General features: G+C 43.4%; 2 protein-coding genes across 6 annotated transcripts; both read left to right on the forward strand.

Moving 5' to 3' along the window:
• The first annotated feature begins 28 nt into the window (after positions 1-28).
• On the forward strand, positions 29-12,108 carry LOC139623506 (ankyrin repeat domain-containing protein 31-like). Of its 5 annotated transcripts, none has more exons than XR_011691533.1 (12): positions 29-145; positions 2,649-2,924; positions 3,045-3,206; positions 3,296-3,438; positions 3,958-4,114; positions 6,005-6,114; positions 6,309-6,390; positions 6,485-6,602; positions 7,195-7,927; positions 9,191-9,290; positions 11,219-11,339; positions 11,604-11,741. XR_011691533.1 is itself a non-coding variant. In XM_071481757.1 (12 exons), exons 2-12 carry the CDS (start codon positions 2,660-2,662, stop codon positions 11,753-11,755), a joined length of 2,184 nt encoding a protein of 727 aa, XP_071337858.1. In that variant the 5' UTR covers positions 30-145; positions 2,649-2,659; the 3' UTR covers positions 11,756-12,108. The 5 variants fall into 5 exon arrangements, 4 of the variants coding, with proteins under 4 accessions (XP_071337858.1, XP_071337860.1, XP_071337859.1 ...); XM_071481757.1 differs by having other exon boundaries at positions 30-145; positions 9,191-9,331; positions 11,604-12,108; XM_071481759.1 differs by having other exon boundaries at positions 30-145; positions 6,309-6,375; positions 6,506-6,602; positions 9,191-9,331; positions 11,604-12,106.
• Positions 12,109-12,368: 260 nt separating this feature from the next.
• gcnt4a (glucosaminyl (N-acetyl) transferase 4a) lies at positions 12,369-15,401 on the forward strand. Its single transcript, XM_071481762.1, has 3 exons — positions 12,369-12,880; positions 12,957-13,016; positions 13,263-15,401. Exon 3 carries the CDS (start codon positions 13,264-13,266, stop codon positions 14,551-14,553), a length of 1,290 nt encoding a protein of 429 aa, XP_071337863.1. The 5' UTR covers positions 12,369-12,880; positions 12,957-13,016; position 13,263; the 3' UTR covers positions 14,554-15,401.
• The last annotated feature ends 1,683 nt before the right edge of the window (positions 15,402-17,084 follow it).

Genomic DNA, 17,084 nt, shown 5'->3' on the forward strand with positions numbered 1-17,084 from the left:
ATATATATATATATATATATAGGCCACTATAATTCAAACCCTGGTGTTATGTCTAATACCATCACACAGACAGGACTGTACTGTCTGACTGACGGCACCACAGCGCTGCTACGTCACACCGAAGCACCTTCAGACAGGTGATAAAGTGAGTGACGTTAAACTCTGTTTTCTTCAACATTAGTTAATTTAATTTATCCAGTTGAAGGTAAACTGCTCACTACATAGTTCAGGTGAAGTAGCCAACCCTAACTAACCCTGATTAACCGTAGCTAACTCTTACGAACCCTAACGGGTAACCTACCACTCACAGTTAGCTGCTGTAGCTTCAGAGGTTTCGCTACTTCACGGTTAGAAAATCCTAACGCTAACTGCTGTTAGCAGCTAGCTAACGTTCATGTTGACATAGTGGATTAATACAGAGAACAACACTGTACCTCAGTGTTTTTACTGTGGTTAAACAATAGCAGCTAACTCACTGTGTTCACCTGTGGACTGACTGTGGCCCTGACGTCCTGTAGAGGGGCTTCTGCTTTACAACACACTGTATTAACTAACTACACTAAATATAAAGAGAAAACTTCTGATTCAGACAAGAGGTCTGAGCCTCTTTACTAATTTTAATTTAGGCTCAGCTGTGTTTGAGAGGAAAGTAAAAATACTGAACTAGACTTCTTTACTGCTTAGCGTTAAAGGTCTGAAAAAATATTAAGGAGTATAGCTGAAGTCAACAAAAAATTAAATAATAATAATAAGTTATCAAATTAGAATTAAAATAATTTAGAGCTATGTTAAAGTCATTTTTTAAGTACAGCTATAAGGATGTGCTGCCCTGAAAGTGACCGAATAGCCTTGAGTTTGGACTGTTTCATGATGTTTTAAAGATCAAACTTAAAGAAAACAAAAACAATAATCAAGAGATTGATCAATAATCAAAATCATCATTAGTTGCTTCATTAGAGCAGTATGAACTAAAGAACCAGCAACATGTTTCTGTCCATGAGACTGAATGTACATGAGTCACAGATGAAACTAGACTTTGTAATATGTAAGAAACAGGACTTTATATGGAAGAAACTAGGTCAGCCGTATAAGATCTGGATTAGAGCCACAGAACCCAGCAGAGAACGTTCAGAACCCTGTTCTGGTAGTCCTGGGCCTGTTGTAGTGAAACATGACAACACACACTGTTCACCTGAGAACTGACAGTGTAAAGAGGTCTACAGGTGTATTCTCCACCAGAGAAGGTGACATCTTCATAGTCTCTCTCTTTTAAGTTTATTTCTTGTGTGTACATTCACTGTCACTTTTATTAGCAACCATATGTTTTAGTTTGTGCTGCCATCTAGTGGGTGATCTTAAAGTGGCCCATTTAACTCAAGTCTTCTGACCTCCAGGTAGGTCTGATGTTTCTGCTGCTGACACAGATACAGTGGTGATGGAGCTCCCTGCTCAGATCCAGTCTTTCCCTGATGGAGAGGTTTTAGTTGGGGTTAGAGGTTATCTCTGTGGTGCTGACTGTAGCACTGGTCCACTGAATGAAACATATCTGATGATAGATGATAATACAGTGAATGATGCTCCAATACAGGGGAGGGTGTTCTCTGACCTGCTCTGTCAGGGTCAGTCTTTGGACCTGGAATTTATTGAACATGGGGAAAATGGAGACACACACTGACTCAAGCCTTCTCAGGACCCACACTGACAACACAAAAGCAATGTTATGATGAGTCCAAGTTTTCATGAACAATTATTTTTTATTTGCAGACTTTTGGTGACACTTCAGTCTGAACTGACAGTGATGACTCTTGAACTCCCTCTGCTGGTTGTCCAGTAACTAAACACTTTGGAGGATGCTGTTGGTGTCTGTCCAACACAAACAGTGTGAATGTAGAGGGATGCAGTGTCTGTTCCTTCACCTCTGTGATGATGTGACGGGATATAAGAGTTCTGTCACTTCTCCTGGGTACAAGAAATAAATAGTTTAAAGAAGTCGTGACCCTTTGTGGTTGTTTGAGTTAACTCTAACTCATGAGAAAACACCACACCCGGGACGCCCAGTGACTCAGAGATGACCGAGGCCCTGAGACGTCCTGATCTGTGTTAACCCAACAGGAGACCCCCAGTCTCTACAGAAACAGACTCCAAGAGCTGCTGACACAGTGACACATCTCCTCACTGGTTTTTGTATGAAGCAAGAAAAATAGAAACATTGTTATATAGGAATAATGAGATCATGGAAAATAATTTAGTTTGAATTTCGTTGATGCATTGTGAAGGGAAAAGTCACTTCACCATCTCTGGATTAAGAGAAATAGCTGTAGCTTCTCCTGAAGGACTGTCTCAATGTTGTTTGTTCAAATACCTGAAAAACTCTGATGGCCATGTGATTACGACTTGTGATCATTCAAGGAGCAAAGACTTTACCATAAAACCTCTGAGGAAAGAGGTGAGGGTGATGTTAGCACAGGAAACTGCTGTTTATCTCCTACCAACAGACATTAACCCATGACCAAACAAAGTTGTGTCAGATCAGAAAATACTCTTGTGGTTGTGTGGACTGACATGTTTTGTTGTTTAGTTTGAGGGCTTTTTGAAGAACCTTCCCACTGTGATAAAGTGACTGTCACCTCTGTATTGTTCCTCCACAGACGTCCAGCAGATGACTGACAGTTGCAATCAGGAGCATCAGGGAAATGGAGATGTGTCAGCTTCAGATGATGACTCATTGAGCCTGTTGCATGGTCTTAATGTCTGTGAAATCAGAGTGGCAGCAGGGGACATGGAGAGAAATGATCCAGGTTCACTAGTTGGAGACAAAGAGCAGGAGGTGAAGATGGAGATAAACCCAGTGAAACCACCAGAGGGAGGGACGTCCAGCAGTGTCCAGTCTGCTTCAGGCCCTGCTGAGTCTGCAGTTCAACCAGGTAACTAAAGAAACATGATGCACATGTGTTGGAGCACTGTAACCGAAAACACTCTGGATAACTTATTTGTCATCTTTTATCTTCATTTATGTTAAACCTTGATTTTATCCATCTTCAAAGAGAATGTCTCAACGTGTGTGAAAATCCCCAAAAAGAAATATCTTCACAAGAGGAATGAGAAAGGTGAGACTGTGCTGCACAAAGCATGTAAGAGAAAAGACCTGGCACAAGTCATGGCACTTGTTCAGGCTGGAATCAGTGTCAACATGGAGGACTATGCAGGTTCGTCAAAGCAGTCTGACAGCTGTCGCTCATGAAGCATCATTACCTGTCAAACATGAAGCCACTGTTGACAGTTCTTGAATTGTCAGGGTGGACCGCTCTGCATGAGGCTTCAGCTGCAGGTGATGAGGCAGTGGTAGAGGAGTTGCTGAAGGCTGGAGCTCACGTCAATGCCAGGAGCTGTGACAGCGTCACCCCCCTACATGATGCTGTTTCCTCTGGACATTATCAGGTTAAGACAAATGAACAGTTACTGCACAGTTGAACAGTTACTGACTCACATGTTAACTTAATGACCCCACAAGAGGTTAAGTGGCTGGAAGTCCTGCTGGTGAGGTAAAAGTGAATACGCCACTGATGATAAGGTCTCAGGTCAGGTCTGTGAATATAAACAACAGGGTTTGTCAAAGGTCAGAGTTTCATGTGATCCTCACCAACACTGATAATCTGCTCGATTCAAAGGTCATCAGCTGTTTATTCCTCATGGTAGCTTGTGTCATGTGAACATATTTAAGCGTGTGTTAAATTACATTAAAGCACTGTTGTCCTGGATGAGGCTTGGTACAAAAGTCAAACATCACATGATGCAGTGTTGTTGTGTCAGACAGTTGCATTTAGCAACAGTTATTGACTCTGAACGTGACGTGACAGTTGTCAGTTATAAAATCCGCTGAAATCTCTGTACCTGAATCCACTGGCTGGTGGGGGCTCTCCACCCCCTCTCAGGAGGCTGTGACTGTGTGTTGTGTAGGTGGTGAAGCTTCTCCTCCAGTGTGGATCCAGTGTCAGCGACCTCAGTGGACTGGACCTGACAAAGGAGGAGAAAATCAAAGAGCTGCTCCTCACCTCCCAAACATCTCCTGGACATGAGCAGCCTGGGGGCACACCTGTACAGTACAGACTACCAGGTGAGCTACCTTCACACTCCACACTGGACTTCAGTCAGTGTTTTCAGGGTTCACAGTTTGGTGAATGTTCCTCTAATTCACATGAATGAATGAATGTGATAATAGTTTAACTTACAAACTGATTTTGTTGTCATTGGGCAGGTGATGAAGAATCTGTTGATTTTACTGCATTGGGTACAAAGAGTTTAATGAACCTCAGTTTGGTCAATGCAGTGGAAGTTAAAGTAGTTTGAACTGCAACTCTGTTTCCAAAAAAGTTGGGCACTGTGTAAAGTGTAAATAAAAACAGAATGTGGTGATTTGCAAATCATGTAAACCCATATTTAACTGAAAATAGAACAAAAACAACATCAAATGTTGAAACTGAGAAATTTAGTTGTTTTACGAAAAATATTTTCTCAATTTGAAATTGATGCAGCAACACGTTTCAAGAAGTTGGGACAAGGTCATGTTTACCACTGTGTTAATCACCTCTTCTTTCTTGGGAGCTGAGATCAGTTGCTGGAGTTTTGAAAGTGAAATGTCTCATTCTTGCCTGAAATGGGATTTCAACTGCACAACAGGTCAGGGTCTCCTTTGTTGTATTTTTAGTTTCATGATGCAACAGATGTTTTCAGCGGGTGACAGATCTGGACTGCAGGCAGGCCAGTTTAGTGTCCGGACTCTTCTACTACAGAGCCATGCTATTGTAATACGCTCAGAATGTGGTTTAACATCGTCTTGCTGAAATATGCAAGGCCTTCTTTGAAAAAGACGTTGTCTGGATGGCAGCATATTTTGCTCTAAAACCTGTAAATACCATTCAACATTAATGGTGCCTTCCCAGATGTGCAAGCTACCCAAGCCATGGGCACTAATGCCCCAATACCATCACAGATGCTGGCTTTTGAACTGTTTGCTGATAACAAGCTGGATGGTCCCTCTCCTCTGTAGCCCGGAGGAAGCGGCATGATTTCCAAAAAGAATTTGAATTTTTGATTCATCAGACTGTTCCGAAGACAGTTTTCCATTTCACTTCAGACCAAATGAGCTCGGGCCAAGAGAAGTCTGCAACGTTTCTGGATCATGTTTAGATATGGTTTCTTTGCATGGTAGAGTCTCAACCTGCATTTGTGGATGAAGCGACGAACTGTGTTCACAGACAATGGTGTTCAGAAGTGTTCCCGAATCATGTCTGTTTTTAATTGCAGTGCTGCCAAAGGGCCTAATTCTTTGCAGTTTTATATTAAGGAGTTTGCAGTTTTATATTAAGGAACATTATTCTTTTTTTTTTGGCTTTTTCATGCCTTTATTCATGCCCTATAGGGCAGTTGAGAGACCAACTGAGCTAAACACCGCCCCAGGAACATTATTCTTAAACTGTTGCACTATTGCCCATGCAGTCTTTCACAGATTGGACCTCTTCCTCTGCCTCTCTGGGAACCTCTTTTTATACCCAACCATCTACTGACCTGTTGCCAATTGACCTAATTAGTTGTGAGACATTCCACCAGGTGTTGAGACACAACTTTTCCAGTCTTTTGTTGCCCCTGTCCCAACTTTATGAAACATGTTGCTGGCATCAAAATCAAATTGAGCAGATGTTTTTCATAAAAAGATCAAGTTTTCTTAGTTTCAACATTTGATTAGTTTTTCTTCAATTTTCAGTGAAATATGGGATTGCAGGATTTGCAAATCATCGCATTCTGTTTTTATTTACATTTTACGCAGTGTCCCAACTTCTTTGGAAACAGGGTTGTATTTAAAGTCACTAACCTCAGAACAGGACTCATCACTATAAACTGTGTTGGATCTGTTGTTTATTTCAATGGCAGAAAACTTTAAGACTTTGGAATTTTAGAGTGGTGGCTGGTATTGAGGTGGTCTGAGCACAGGACTCTTCATCCTCAGAGGCTCAGTGCCAGAGCAGCTTCAGTCTCAGCCGCAGTGACAGAGTATGGTCCAAAGAGTCAGGTGACAGAGACAGAGCCATTCAGCTGAGGAGGAAACACTCTAATGATGTGAGAGCTCCTTACACTCAAACACCTTCAGACTGTGCATTAGAGTCAGGTGAGGCTGGATTAAACGTACATGCATAAAAGGTCTTTTTATCCATTTATGGCACAGGTTCAGTCATCTAATGCTGTCCTTCTTAGACATGCAGTTTGTTTCAAAGCGTTGATTTTTCAAATTTCTCTCCAACTAACTTTCACAGGCTGTGGCAGTGGCTATGGAGGAGGTAGTGAGAAACCAAGCAGACATGTTGACATGGCCTCTAACAGGTCTGAAGGACACAGGTAGAACAGATTTAGACAGTCAAAGCAGCAATAATCTTTATTTACATGTTAATGTTGGAAGTACAGAGAGTGATGCTCTGTGATTGGCCAATAGATTTACTGCAGGTGTCTTCAGGCAGGTATCATGCTGCTCTGACACAGATCCAAAGTGTGCTGACTGAGCTGCTCTTCAGACAACATCTGGAGAAGGATCATCTCTCCCAAAGATACCGGTTAGTCCAGTTCAGGACCTCCTCTCATCCTCCAGTTCAGCTGAGTTCAGCTGAGTTCAGCAGCATAAGATGTTGTGTCACACGCATTCATTTTAAAACATGTCAGAATGACATAAGAAAATCAATTACAGTACAATTATTATTAAGTAGACATTGGTAGATTCTGCAGTGATAATGCTGATGATTACAGGACAGCAATAGAGGAGGTCTGAAGTGGCATCTTCAGATGAGATTTTAAGACTTAATAAAATCAATTTCATGTTCTGAAACATTTGCCTGTTAATGAAGTTTCACTCACAAACAGCAGTGAGGTCTGAGGACGTGGGTCAGCTCCACTGTTTAAAAGGAGGAGATGGAGAGGCAGAGCTAAATGTTTTGGATGTTAGTCACTTCTTCATTCAGCTGTAATTACCAGAGTTGTGCACACATGCATGTACATTGTGGTTTAATGTGGTTAATTACTGTGATGCTGTTGTTCTCTGAAGCTTTGTGCAGTCTTTATACAGTTTTTGACTAACATGACTCTCCCACTGACAGTTGTTACTGTCACTGTGCTCATTTTAACACCAGTGCTGTTTGATTCTCGCTGCAGGAGTGTGTCTGACTCCCTCCAGAGACGTGTGTTGAAAAGTCAGCTTGTCTCCCTCGCTTCATGTCAGAGGAACTTGGTGGAAATCCTCCAGAAACAAATGCATTTGGCGGAGGTCTATGTATCCGTAAGGGCCAAACTGTCCAATCAGCCTTCCAGCCATGGAAGCAGTGCAGCAGAGAGACAGCAGCCAGATCACTTCTCCACACCAGCCCCCTCGGAACCTGTAGATGAACACAGCTTTAATCAAGACAGACAAAGAAAGGGGGGTCAGAGACCAGTGATACCATCAAGATCAGAGAGCCACAGACCAGTGACACCATCAAGATCAGAGGGCCACAGACCAGTGACACCATCAAGATCAGAGGGCCACAGACCAGTGATACCAGTAAGATCAGAGAGCCACAGACCAGTCACACCAATAAGATCAGAGGGCCACAGACCAGTGACACCATCAAGATTGGCAACTCCAAACAATACCAAAGACCGTACAGTGCCCAGACCTCTTCCTCCATCACTCACCCAGGGGATGAAGACTCCCTCTCTGAAGAAGCGCACCAGCAGCTGTCAGAGCAGCGCCTCTCAACCCGGAAATACTGTACAACACATTAACTTTCAGATGAAAGTAAAGAATGCACTGATTCAGACACAAGCTGAAGACAACAGCAGACACCTATCTAAGCTCATCCTGAGGGGAGTCCTGGCACCTGGAAGTACTCTACAGCTGTTGTTGAAGGTCAGTCAAAGCTACTCTCTCCATGAAACCTCTGACTATAACATCTTGTTATCTTTAACACTTTATTTACCAACAATAATTGGAAATAATCAAACCAAACAATCGATAAGCGAGGTAAACAAGCTCACAGGGCGTGTGGAGGCTGCAGTTGTAATGTAAGTGCTACTTCTTAATTCATAGATATTCCTGTGTACAGTGTCCCTGCTGCTATTTGGAAAGCAGTTAACTGTGCATTATTTCTGGAAGTTGTTGGCCGGTTGTTGTGAGTTTCAGGCAGCAGGGGAGTGTGAACGAGCTCACGTCTCCACAAAACAATCCTTTTGTGCTAACTCTGAGGAGGTACTCAGGTGCTTTCAATCAAACCCGACATCTGAACAGCTGCGTTCAGTTACCTCAAACTGTCACTGAGGTGTTAGCCCTCCTCATGTGAAGACCTACTCAGGTAAAGACCAGCACTACCTGTGCAAATCCACCAAGCAATGCCACAGACAAGGTGATCTATCTTGCACTCAAAACTCTGTGCTACTTAGCACTGTATCTGTTCTAAGTAGCACAGATATTCCCCATTCCTGTGGTCTCCGGTATACATTAAAAAAAAAACCATCATTAAGCAAGAAGGCACTCACTTAGACCTGAACGCGGCAGCCCACCTGGTCTTTAATCAGCCCAAAAGGGCACATGTCACTGTGCTACTCATTGACCTATACTGGATACCCATGGACACCCATGTCAAGTTCAAGTCACTAATGCTGCCTTCAGAGAGACTTCTGGGTCTGAACTCATGCAGCCTGATGCTCCTTCTCCTCCACCGTGTTCCTCTAATGAATGTGGTCTGTCATCACCATCTCTGCACACAGACAGTCTCAGTCCCGACTGTTCTGGTCTGTGGTTCCCCGATAGTGGAACCAGCTCCTGAAATCTATCAGAGCAGGGGCGTCCCCCTCTATCTTCAAGAACCTGTTGAAGACTCATCTCTTCAGAGAGCACCTCCTCTCCAAACCCTTAACATGTCTAACTAGCACTTACTATGCACTTTTGGTATACTTTCCTGTATAACCTCTTTGCACTTATTAAATAGATGTATTACTTACACCAAGGTTTCCACTGCACTGAAGCTTTACTGATATTCTTCACTTGCAAGTTCCTTTGAATAAAATCAACAGCCAAATAAGTAAATGTAAATGTCTGTGTGCTTAGCAATAACACAATCAACACCTCTTACTTCACTGAAGGAGAAAACAACCTATTGTGTTCTCTCCACAGGGTCACTGGCACCTTGCTCATGTGCTGAGTGATGGCTCCTTAAAGGACAGTAGAGGGAAGCTGCACCTGGCTCCAGAGCGCTGGCTGGAGTCTATCCTTGGTAACAACATCCCAGTCAGCTCAGCGTACGCCTGGGACAAGGTTAGACAGCAGCCCAAGGAGCGGCTGCAGAAACAGGAAGTACTGAGTCCACTGGCTGATCAGTGGAGCTCAGGGCTAATGTTCAGGCGGACAGTAACACTGCATTTAGAAAGTCTCTTCATCCACTACTATGAGACCACTGCTGGGATCCAGTGATCCTGTCTTATAGTATCATAAACCACCTCTGGACTCTGACCAATACCTGAGGCAACATGTCCACATGAACTCAGACCTTCTGTCTGTTTGTTTATTTGATGTTTGTCTTTTTGCTGTGAAGCTTCAGTTCATATCAGCTTTACTCAAAGGTGGTCAATTAGAGAAGTAACAGGAAGACAGGGAGGACACAGGAAGACACAGGGGACAGAGGAAGACAGGGAGGACATGTAACAGGAAGACAGGGGGACACAGGAAGACAAGGAGGACATGTAACAGAAAGGCAGGCTGCAAACCAGAATTAAAGGGGGTTGTTACAGTCATGGTACAAAGAAGCTCTGTGTTGTTTAAACCAGCAGTTTTCAAAGTGTGAGGGATGTCTCCCCTGAGGGGCACCAGAGAACTTCAGGAGAGGTGCAGCGAGAGAAAAAATTTACTAGAAAAAATAAATGTAAACATCTGGTGAGCTGATCTCAGCTGTGAATGTGAGATGGCGCTCACTGACTGTGTGGATTTGTAGTCCCTTTAGTGAGAGAGGAGACACAGTCAAAGGCAAGAATAAAAGGAGGACGATCTATTCCTTTATTCCTTTCTACAGTCCATCCACCACCTACGAGCATCAGAGACACAGGCACAGCAGCACAAAGCAGCACAAGGCCTGACTACATAGTCATGACTACATAGGTGTGACTACATAGGTGTGACTGCATAGGCGTGTGCACAGTGCACATACACTGTGTCTGAAAATTAGCTTCAGATGTGTGGGTCAGTCAGGTGGACTTTAGAACAGCCTCAGAGGGTTGGAGAGTTGTCTGTGATGTATTGTGTTGCACAGTGTTAAGAGACGTTCATGACACGTGAGGCTCTGCAGAGAAACTTCTTTCTTAGTACTCGTTAAATCCTCCACTGTGTTTCCATTCATCACCTAAATCTGTCCACAGTTCCATAATGAGCCAAAGATTTGTTCTCACTGCTTATCATATAGGCCTAATATAAAACACGTCTACCACTGTGATTTGTGCCGTTACCTCTTTGTAGAGCTGTGATCACAGCTCTGATTCACTCAGTTCTTCATTTCCCCTCAGAGGTGATTGGTGCACAGTGATGATGATGTGACAGTGATTACTTTGTTCAATAATTATTTTAGTTAAAAATTTCATGAAAAGGCCTTAAAATACCTTTTGATTTGGAACTGTGTTCAAAAAATGTTGAAAGAACACATTTTAAAAAGATGTTTAAACTTTAAAATAAGATGTTTATGTATCAATAATACAGTTTTTTTTATCCCTGAATGCCTGAGTGGGCTGGGGCTTAGCTGATTTAAAGTTGCCCCACACTGGTTTCAACCAATGAGCAGCCAGTCAGTTTGTCCACATTACAGCAGTCCATACAGTAATGTGGTGACATTTACATTCTTTTTACAGGAAGTTTGACAGGAAGTGTCAGTCAGCTGGTTTGTAGAGTTTCTGTTGGTCTTAGCCCTAACGTCCCAGCAGGATTTAGATTGTGAAGAATCAGGTCACAGACTATTTTCTTTCCATCTCTGCTGTTTCCTGCCTGTCAGGGTCTGTTGAGAAAGATACAGCAAGGTCTGTTTAGGGGTTACATGGTGCTGCTGTTTGATTGGCCCTCAGGTTTCACATGTCCCATCTTCTCATTAATGAGTCATCATTTATAAACAGACCTGTCCCTGGTGTTACGGACATTTCTGATAACCTCCTTCACTCTCTCCAGGTGACGTTCAGAGACGAGCCCCTGTCTCAGTATTTATTGAACATGGAGGCTGAAGGACATTTGGCACAGACACAGCCTGAGGACGATGTTGAACTCTGCAGGGTCAAGGCGCTGGCCGCAGGTCTGTTGTTCCTGTGTGCTGACTTTTCTAACCCTCAGCTCCACACTTCCTGCCTCTGCCATTTCCTCCAGAGCAACTCAAACAAAGAAGGCAGGCAGCCACTGAGTCGAGGCTGTGTCAATAGTTAAACACGTGCCTCATGTATCTCCCACCTGGACTCTGAGCACTGTTGCAAACACACTCATTAAAGTCAATTATTCATTTATTTAAAGTGGAATTTCATGTGGTTTTGAATGTGTGTGATTTCCGTTTGCACTTGTGCAGAGGCAGCACTGAACCATCTGATGAGAATCAAGATCATCCACCTGGTGGACGAGGAAGAGCTACTGCCTACTGCTGTGATGGACGGTCACTGGGAGACACTCTTCAAGAAGGGCAGTTCAGAGTCTGAAGACTGGTCCAGTGAATTAATATAACCTGACCACATTTTGTCCAGAACTGTGTTTGTGTTAACTTATTCACTCAGTTTCTGATCAGTTCATTGGAGCGACTTGTGGTTATTCAAACACCACCTCTAAATTGTGTTTGTACTGGACATTTCATGTTGTAACTGTTTCTGTCAGATTAACTCTGGTTGGCTGTGGGAAGTAGGCTGTAGTTTTCCCCTGTATGGATGCACAGATGTTCCCATGTGCTGAGTTTATCTGTAACATTGTCAGATGTGATATTCCAGTTGCTTCCAGCATTGAAACAATAAAGAAAATAAAGTTTACAAAGGTGTGTGGTTAAACTTTGAGCTGCGTTATCGTAATATCAAAATTGCTTCATCCCTTACCCGAACCAAGAAATCTGGATGTCATGCTCTTCTGACTGACCCTCCTTCACTCACAGTGAAACCCTTACAGATGGTCCAGATGCAGTAGCCACTAACTCCCCCTGACCCTGAACCAGATCCAGTCTCTGATGCTAACTTCAGAGAGACTTCTGACTTCTAACTAGCTCTGACTCTGACTTTCACTTCTTTATGTAAAAATCATGATGTAGATATGTATTTATATATGTGTATTTATACAGTACATAACTCAGATTGTATATAAATTTATATATACTCAGGACTGAACATGATGGACGGGTGTGTAGAGCACCGTTGCCCCGCCTCCCTCCAGGACTGTCGTCGGTTGTGCCGAGCAGGATTAATCATTAATGGGTGGCTGGTGAATGTATCGGGCGGGTATGATGTGGCTGTGACCGGGCAGTGGGCGGACTGCTGCTCCCTGCGGCCACTCCTCTCTCAACAGTCAGTCCGGTCCGAGATGAAGCTCTTGAGGCGGCACATGGGGCTCGGCTCGGCTCGGCTCGGCTCGGCTTTGTCTCAGCGCTGCGTCTGTACTCATTGGCGGATTTTTCTTCCGCACTGTCTTTTCGTGAAGCTGTTGGTACCGGTCGTAAAGTAGAATAGTACTCTGGGCCTCATCATGTGACTCCTGTTGGAGGGGTCTTTCAGTGTGAAGTAGGACTGGTGTGTAGTGGAGAGGCGGACCTGAGGCTCCTCATGCACAGAGCTTAAGGTTTCCCGCCGTACAGAGTACAGAGTCTGTCAGGTAAGGTCGTTGATGTTTTCACAACGTGGTTTCTTTTATTCCTCTCACTGACTGGACATGTTCTCATCACATTAAGGTTCTTGTGGAACTGGAGATGTTTGCATGGAGCTGCTGAGAGACCACTTCAGAGAGCAAGGTGCTGAGACCAGAACCAGCTTCTGCTGGTATTTTTACACATTTACCAGATGAGTTCATGAAGTAAATTATTTGAGGAAAAGAAAGTTTCATCTAGTGAACTTTGCTCAAGAATTTCATGCACCCTAAAAATGTAAAGATAACTAAGGCATATTACAGTGAGGATTTATTAATTCAACTTATTTCACTTATTCTGATCATATAGCCTGAGTTTTCATTCTCATGTTTTTTATCCCTTTGTTCCCAGAATGAGACTAAGATGTGCTCACTATCTACATAGATTGAGACACAGGTGCTTCCTGTTTTCTCTGTCTCTGCTGGTGGTCTATCTGCTCAAGCTGGTCTACATTAAAGTGACAGTGAGGGACAGTGTCTACATTGAGCCCTATGGAATCACTGTCAGTTTATCCAGAGTCCACAACTGCAGGTATGACGTCAACTGCACTGCGATTTACGAGCTGGATCCTGTGGAGATTGGCAAAGCTCTGGAGATCAAACAGAAAGTCATAATAGACGTGGATGATGACAGCATTGTGAGTCTGACCTCAGACTGTCAAACATTCATCAAAACAAGGGCCTATGATGAGGTCCCAGTGTCAGATGCAGAGAGGAGCTTCCCACTGGCTTACTCTCTGGTTGTGCATAAGAACGCACCCATGGTGGAGCGTATTCTTCATGCTATCTATGCTCCTCATAACATCTACTGCATTCACTATGACCTGAAGGCCTCTCCAGTGTTCATCAAGGCCATTACAAACCTGGCTCAGTGCACTCCAAATGTGTTCACTGCCTCTAAACTGGAGTCTGTGGAATATGCCCACATTAGCAGGCTCAATGCTGACCTCAACTGCCTCTCTGACCTGCTAAGGTCAGAGGTCAAATGGAAGTATGTCATCAACCTGTGTGGCCAGGACTTTCCTCTCAAGTCAAACTATGAGCTGGTGATGGAGCTGAAGCAGCTGAATGGCAGTAACATGCTGGAGTCCAGCCGACCCAGTGAACTCAAGAAGCAGCGCTTCCGCTTCCAGCACGAGCTGAAGAACGTGCCTTATGAGTACCGTCGTATTCCTGTCAAGACCACGGTGGCCAAAGATGTTCCTCCTCACGGAATCGAGATGTTCATTGGAAGCGCATACTTTGTCCTGTCAAGAGATTTTTTAAATTACATCAGCAGCAGCCAGGTGGCGAAGGACTTTCTGGCATGGTCTGCTGACACGTACTCACCAGATGAACACTTCTGGGCCACTCTTGTCAGGGTCCCTGGGGTCCCAGGACACATCCCCAGGTCTGAGGCAGACGTTACAGATCTGAAGAGCAAGACACGACTAGTAAAGTGGAACTATTTAGAGGGAAACCTTTACCCAGCATGCACAGGTTCCCACATGAGGAGTGTTTGCATCTATGGAGCTGCTGAACTTCGCTGGCTCCTGAACTATGGCCACTGGTTTGCTAACAAGTTTGACCCCAAAGTGGACCCGATCCTGATCAAGTGTCTGGAGGAGAAGCTGATGGAGAAACGTCAGTACGTGAAAACATGAAGGGGAGAAGGATCATGATTGTTTCTTATGTTTCAATCACTGTCAGTTCTGGGTTCATGTGAGTTTCTTCTGTTCAACTCTTTAACCTTCTTCACTGAAACTGACTGAACCTGGACACGTTAGTCTGATGGCTTCAAATTACTGCGGGTTAAAATTCATGATGAAGTCATAGAATGTGGATTTCTGCAGTTTACCTAACACCCAGAATGCATCAGTACTTCAACAGTGACAGGGATCAGCCTTAAAAATTATTTCTTTTACTTAAGTTAACTTTTTCTAAAGTATTGTTTGCTGGACTTTAACCTGTTGTTAATTATTTTTATTAATAATCAGTTATTAATTTATTAATAATCATTACTGTTGTGAAGGGATTTGAATCCTCTCTCCACCTCTGCTGGTCTATATCCTCCTGCAGCAGGACACTGCACGTGCTGAGCAGAGAGTTCTTATCACATGACTTCATTCATTGTCAGGCTGAAGGATCTCATTAGAAACACAAAGATGAAAAAGTGCCTGTGACTAAAGTACAATGTGATATTTCAAGAAGTGCTTTCTTTAAAATAAGTGCCACTTATTGTCTCATGTCACAGTGTTAGAGTGTTGTGTTACAGAGTTTTGTGTTGTTTTACAGTTTTGTGTGTTGTTTTACAGTTTTGTGTGTTGTTACAGTGTTGTGTGTTGTGTTACAGTTTTATGTTGTGTTGTGTTAAAATATCCGTACAGTTTGATACTGAGAGTAGAAAAACCAAAGATGTTGGTGTCATGTTTTTTCTTTTTTATTGAAGATACCAGTTGATTGGGAAACACGTTGATTTATTTATTTCTAAATAAAAGTATGATGCTTCTCACTGGTTTCATGTGCTGTAGTATTGGTCTCAGGTGTGACCCACCTGTCGTCAGTCATATGTCTGAATTATTAACAATTTATTCATAATAAATTAATAATAAAGAACAAGGCTCAGTTAAAAGAGTGTTTGACACCAGGTGGCTCTTTATGAATGAATCAGCAGGTCTCTGTGATCGGTCATTGAATACACAGACAATCATGATGGTGACATCATGTGATGCACGTTTTGCAGACGGAGGCTGGTGAGAGTGTGTGGTGATAATAAAATAATATAGATACAGTAGATAGGTGTTAAATGTGTCCAGGACATACACATTATGTAACAGTTGAACAGGACCAGTTTAATGGCCTCTGCTGAGCATGTAGATTAAGTCTTGTGGTTTTTCTTCTGCATCTCATCCTAAATTCATTTGATGGTAGAAATTGGTGTTTTAATTTCATCTGTGGCTCCAGATACTGATGACTGAATGGGACTGACAAACTACACCAGTGAGTGTGGGTGAGCTCTGACTCCTCAGTCTGTCGGAGTAAACCAGCTTGAAAAGGTCTGAAGACAGCCAGAGAGGATGTTTGATAATTAATCTGCAGTGTGGTGATGAGCCAGAGACAGGCTGAAACAGGAGCAGGTGGTTTATACTGAGGTAACAAAGGATGAGGTGCAGCAGCAGCAGGTGGTGACTGCACAGCATCAGCTCATATTTCCGACTGAACTTTTATCAGCTTTTGTCTTTTCTCCTCAGCTGACTTCATGACGATGGGAATCTGTGAAACCTTCAGAAGGTCCAACTTTAGCTATTAGAACTGGGTCCTTGTTTCTTTTCAACCCCTTCTCAGAAACTGTAAGACCCAGAGCAAGAGAGCCAGTGGACCAGGTGGACCAGGTGGACCTGAGACTAGAAGTTGATCACTTTGATTGAGGCGTTTGAACTGACTCTACCTAGTCCAGCTCAACCTGTTCTAAAAGAGCAGCTAAAAGTGTCCTTCATCTCACCAGGAGGACCCACTCAGAATCCAGGATACATACAGGAAAACTAATATATATTTACCGGACAGACCACAGACTGAGATGTGTCTTGATGTGGTTGTTTCAGATTGGACAGTTTTCCCTCCAGACTCACAGGTCACAGGAAACAGGACTGTCCACCTCAGTCAAGAGGGGGTCAGCCTGTGGAAACGTGTGATGTTTGTCACTTTACAGACAAAAGTCTGAGGATCTATTGGTCCTATGGAGTCCTTTTGAGTCCTGTAGAGCCCTGTAGAGTCCTATAAAGTCCTATAGTGTCCTATATAGTCCAATAGAGTCCGATCGTCTTATACAGTCCTACAGAGTCCTTTAACTCTCCCACCATGTGTCTGTCTGTTTAGGAAACAGCCAACACTAACAGACTTCATGGTGAGTGTTTGTCACCACGAGACTGGATATTTTCTGAGGTCTACCTTCTTCTCTGTGATGAAATGTGTCCCTGGTGCAGCACAGGGCTCTTAGGTCTTTTTTCAGGTATCACTGGAATGGATAAAGACAGGCTCGTCACCACTGGCCTCATTTTTTATCCTCGTCTCCTATGCTGGCCTCCTCCTCACAATAAGCTGATTCATGGCTGCTCCATGGTGCAGAGGGGTTGCGGAGGACAGGTGAAACTTGAATACGAAACCTCTGCCCCCTCCTACATGTCCATCTATCTGC

This window comes from Trachinotus anak, unplaced genomic scaffold (genome assembly GCF_046630095.1).
Source record: "Trachinotus anak isolate AG129_WGS33_773 ecotype Australia unplaced genomic scaffold, CSIRO_AGI_Tana_v1 ptg000008l, whole genome shotgun sequence".
Lineage (NCBI taxonomy): Eukaryota > Metazoa > Chordata > Actinopteri > Carangiformes > Carangidae > Trachinotus > Trachinotus anak.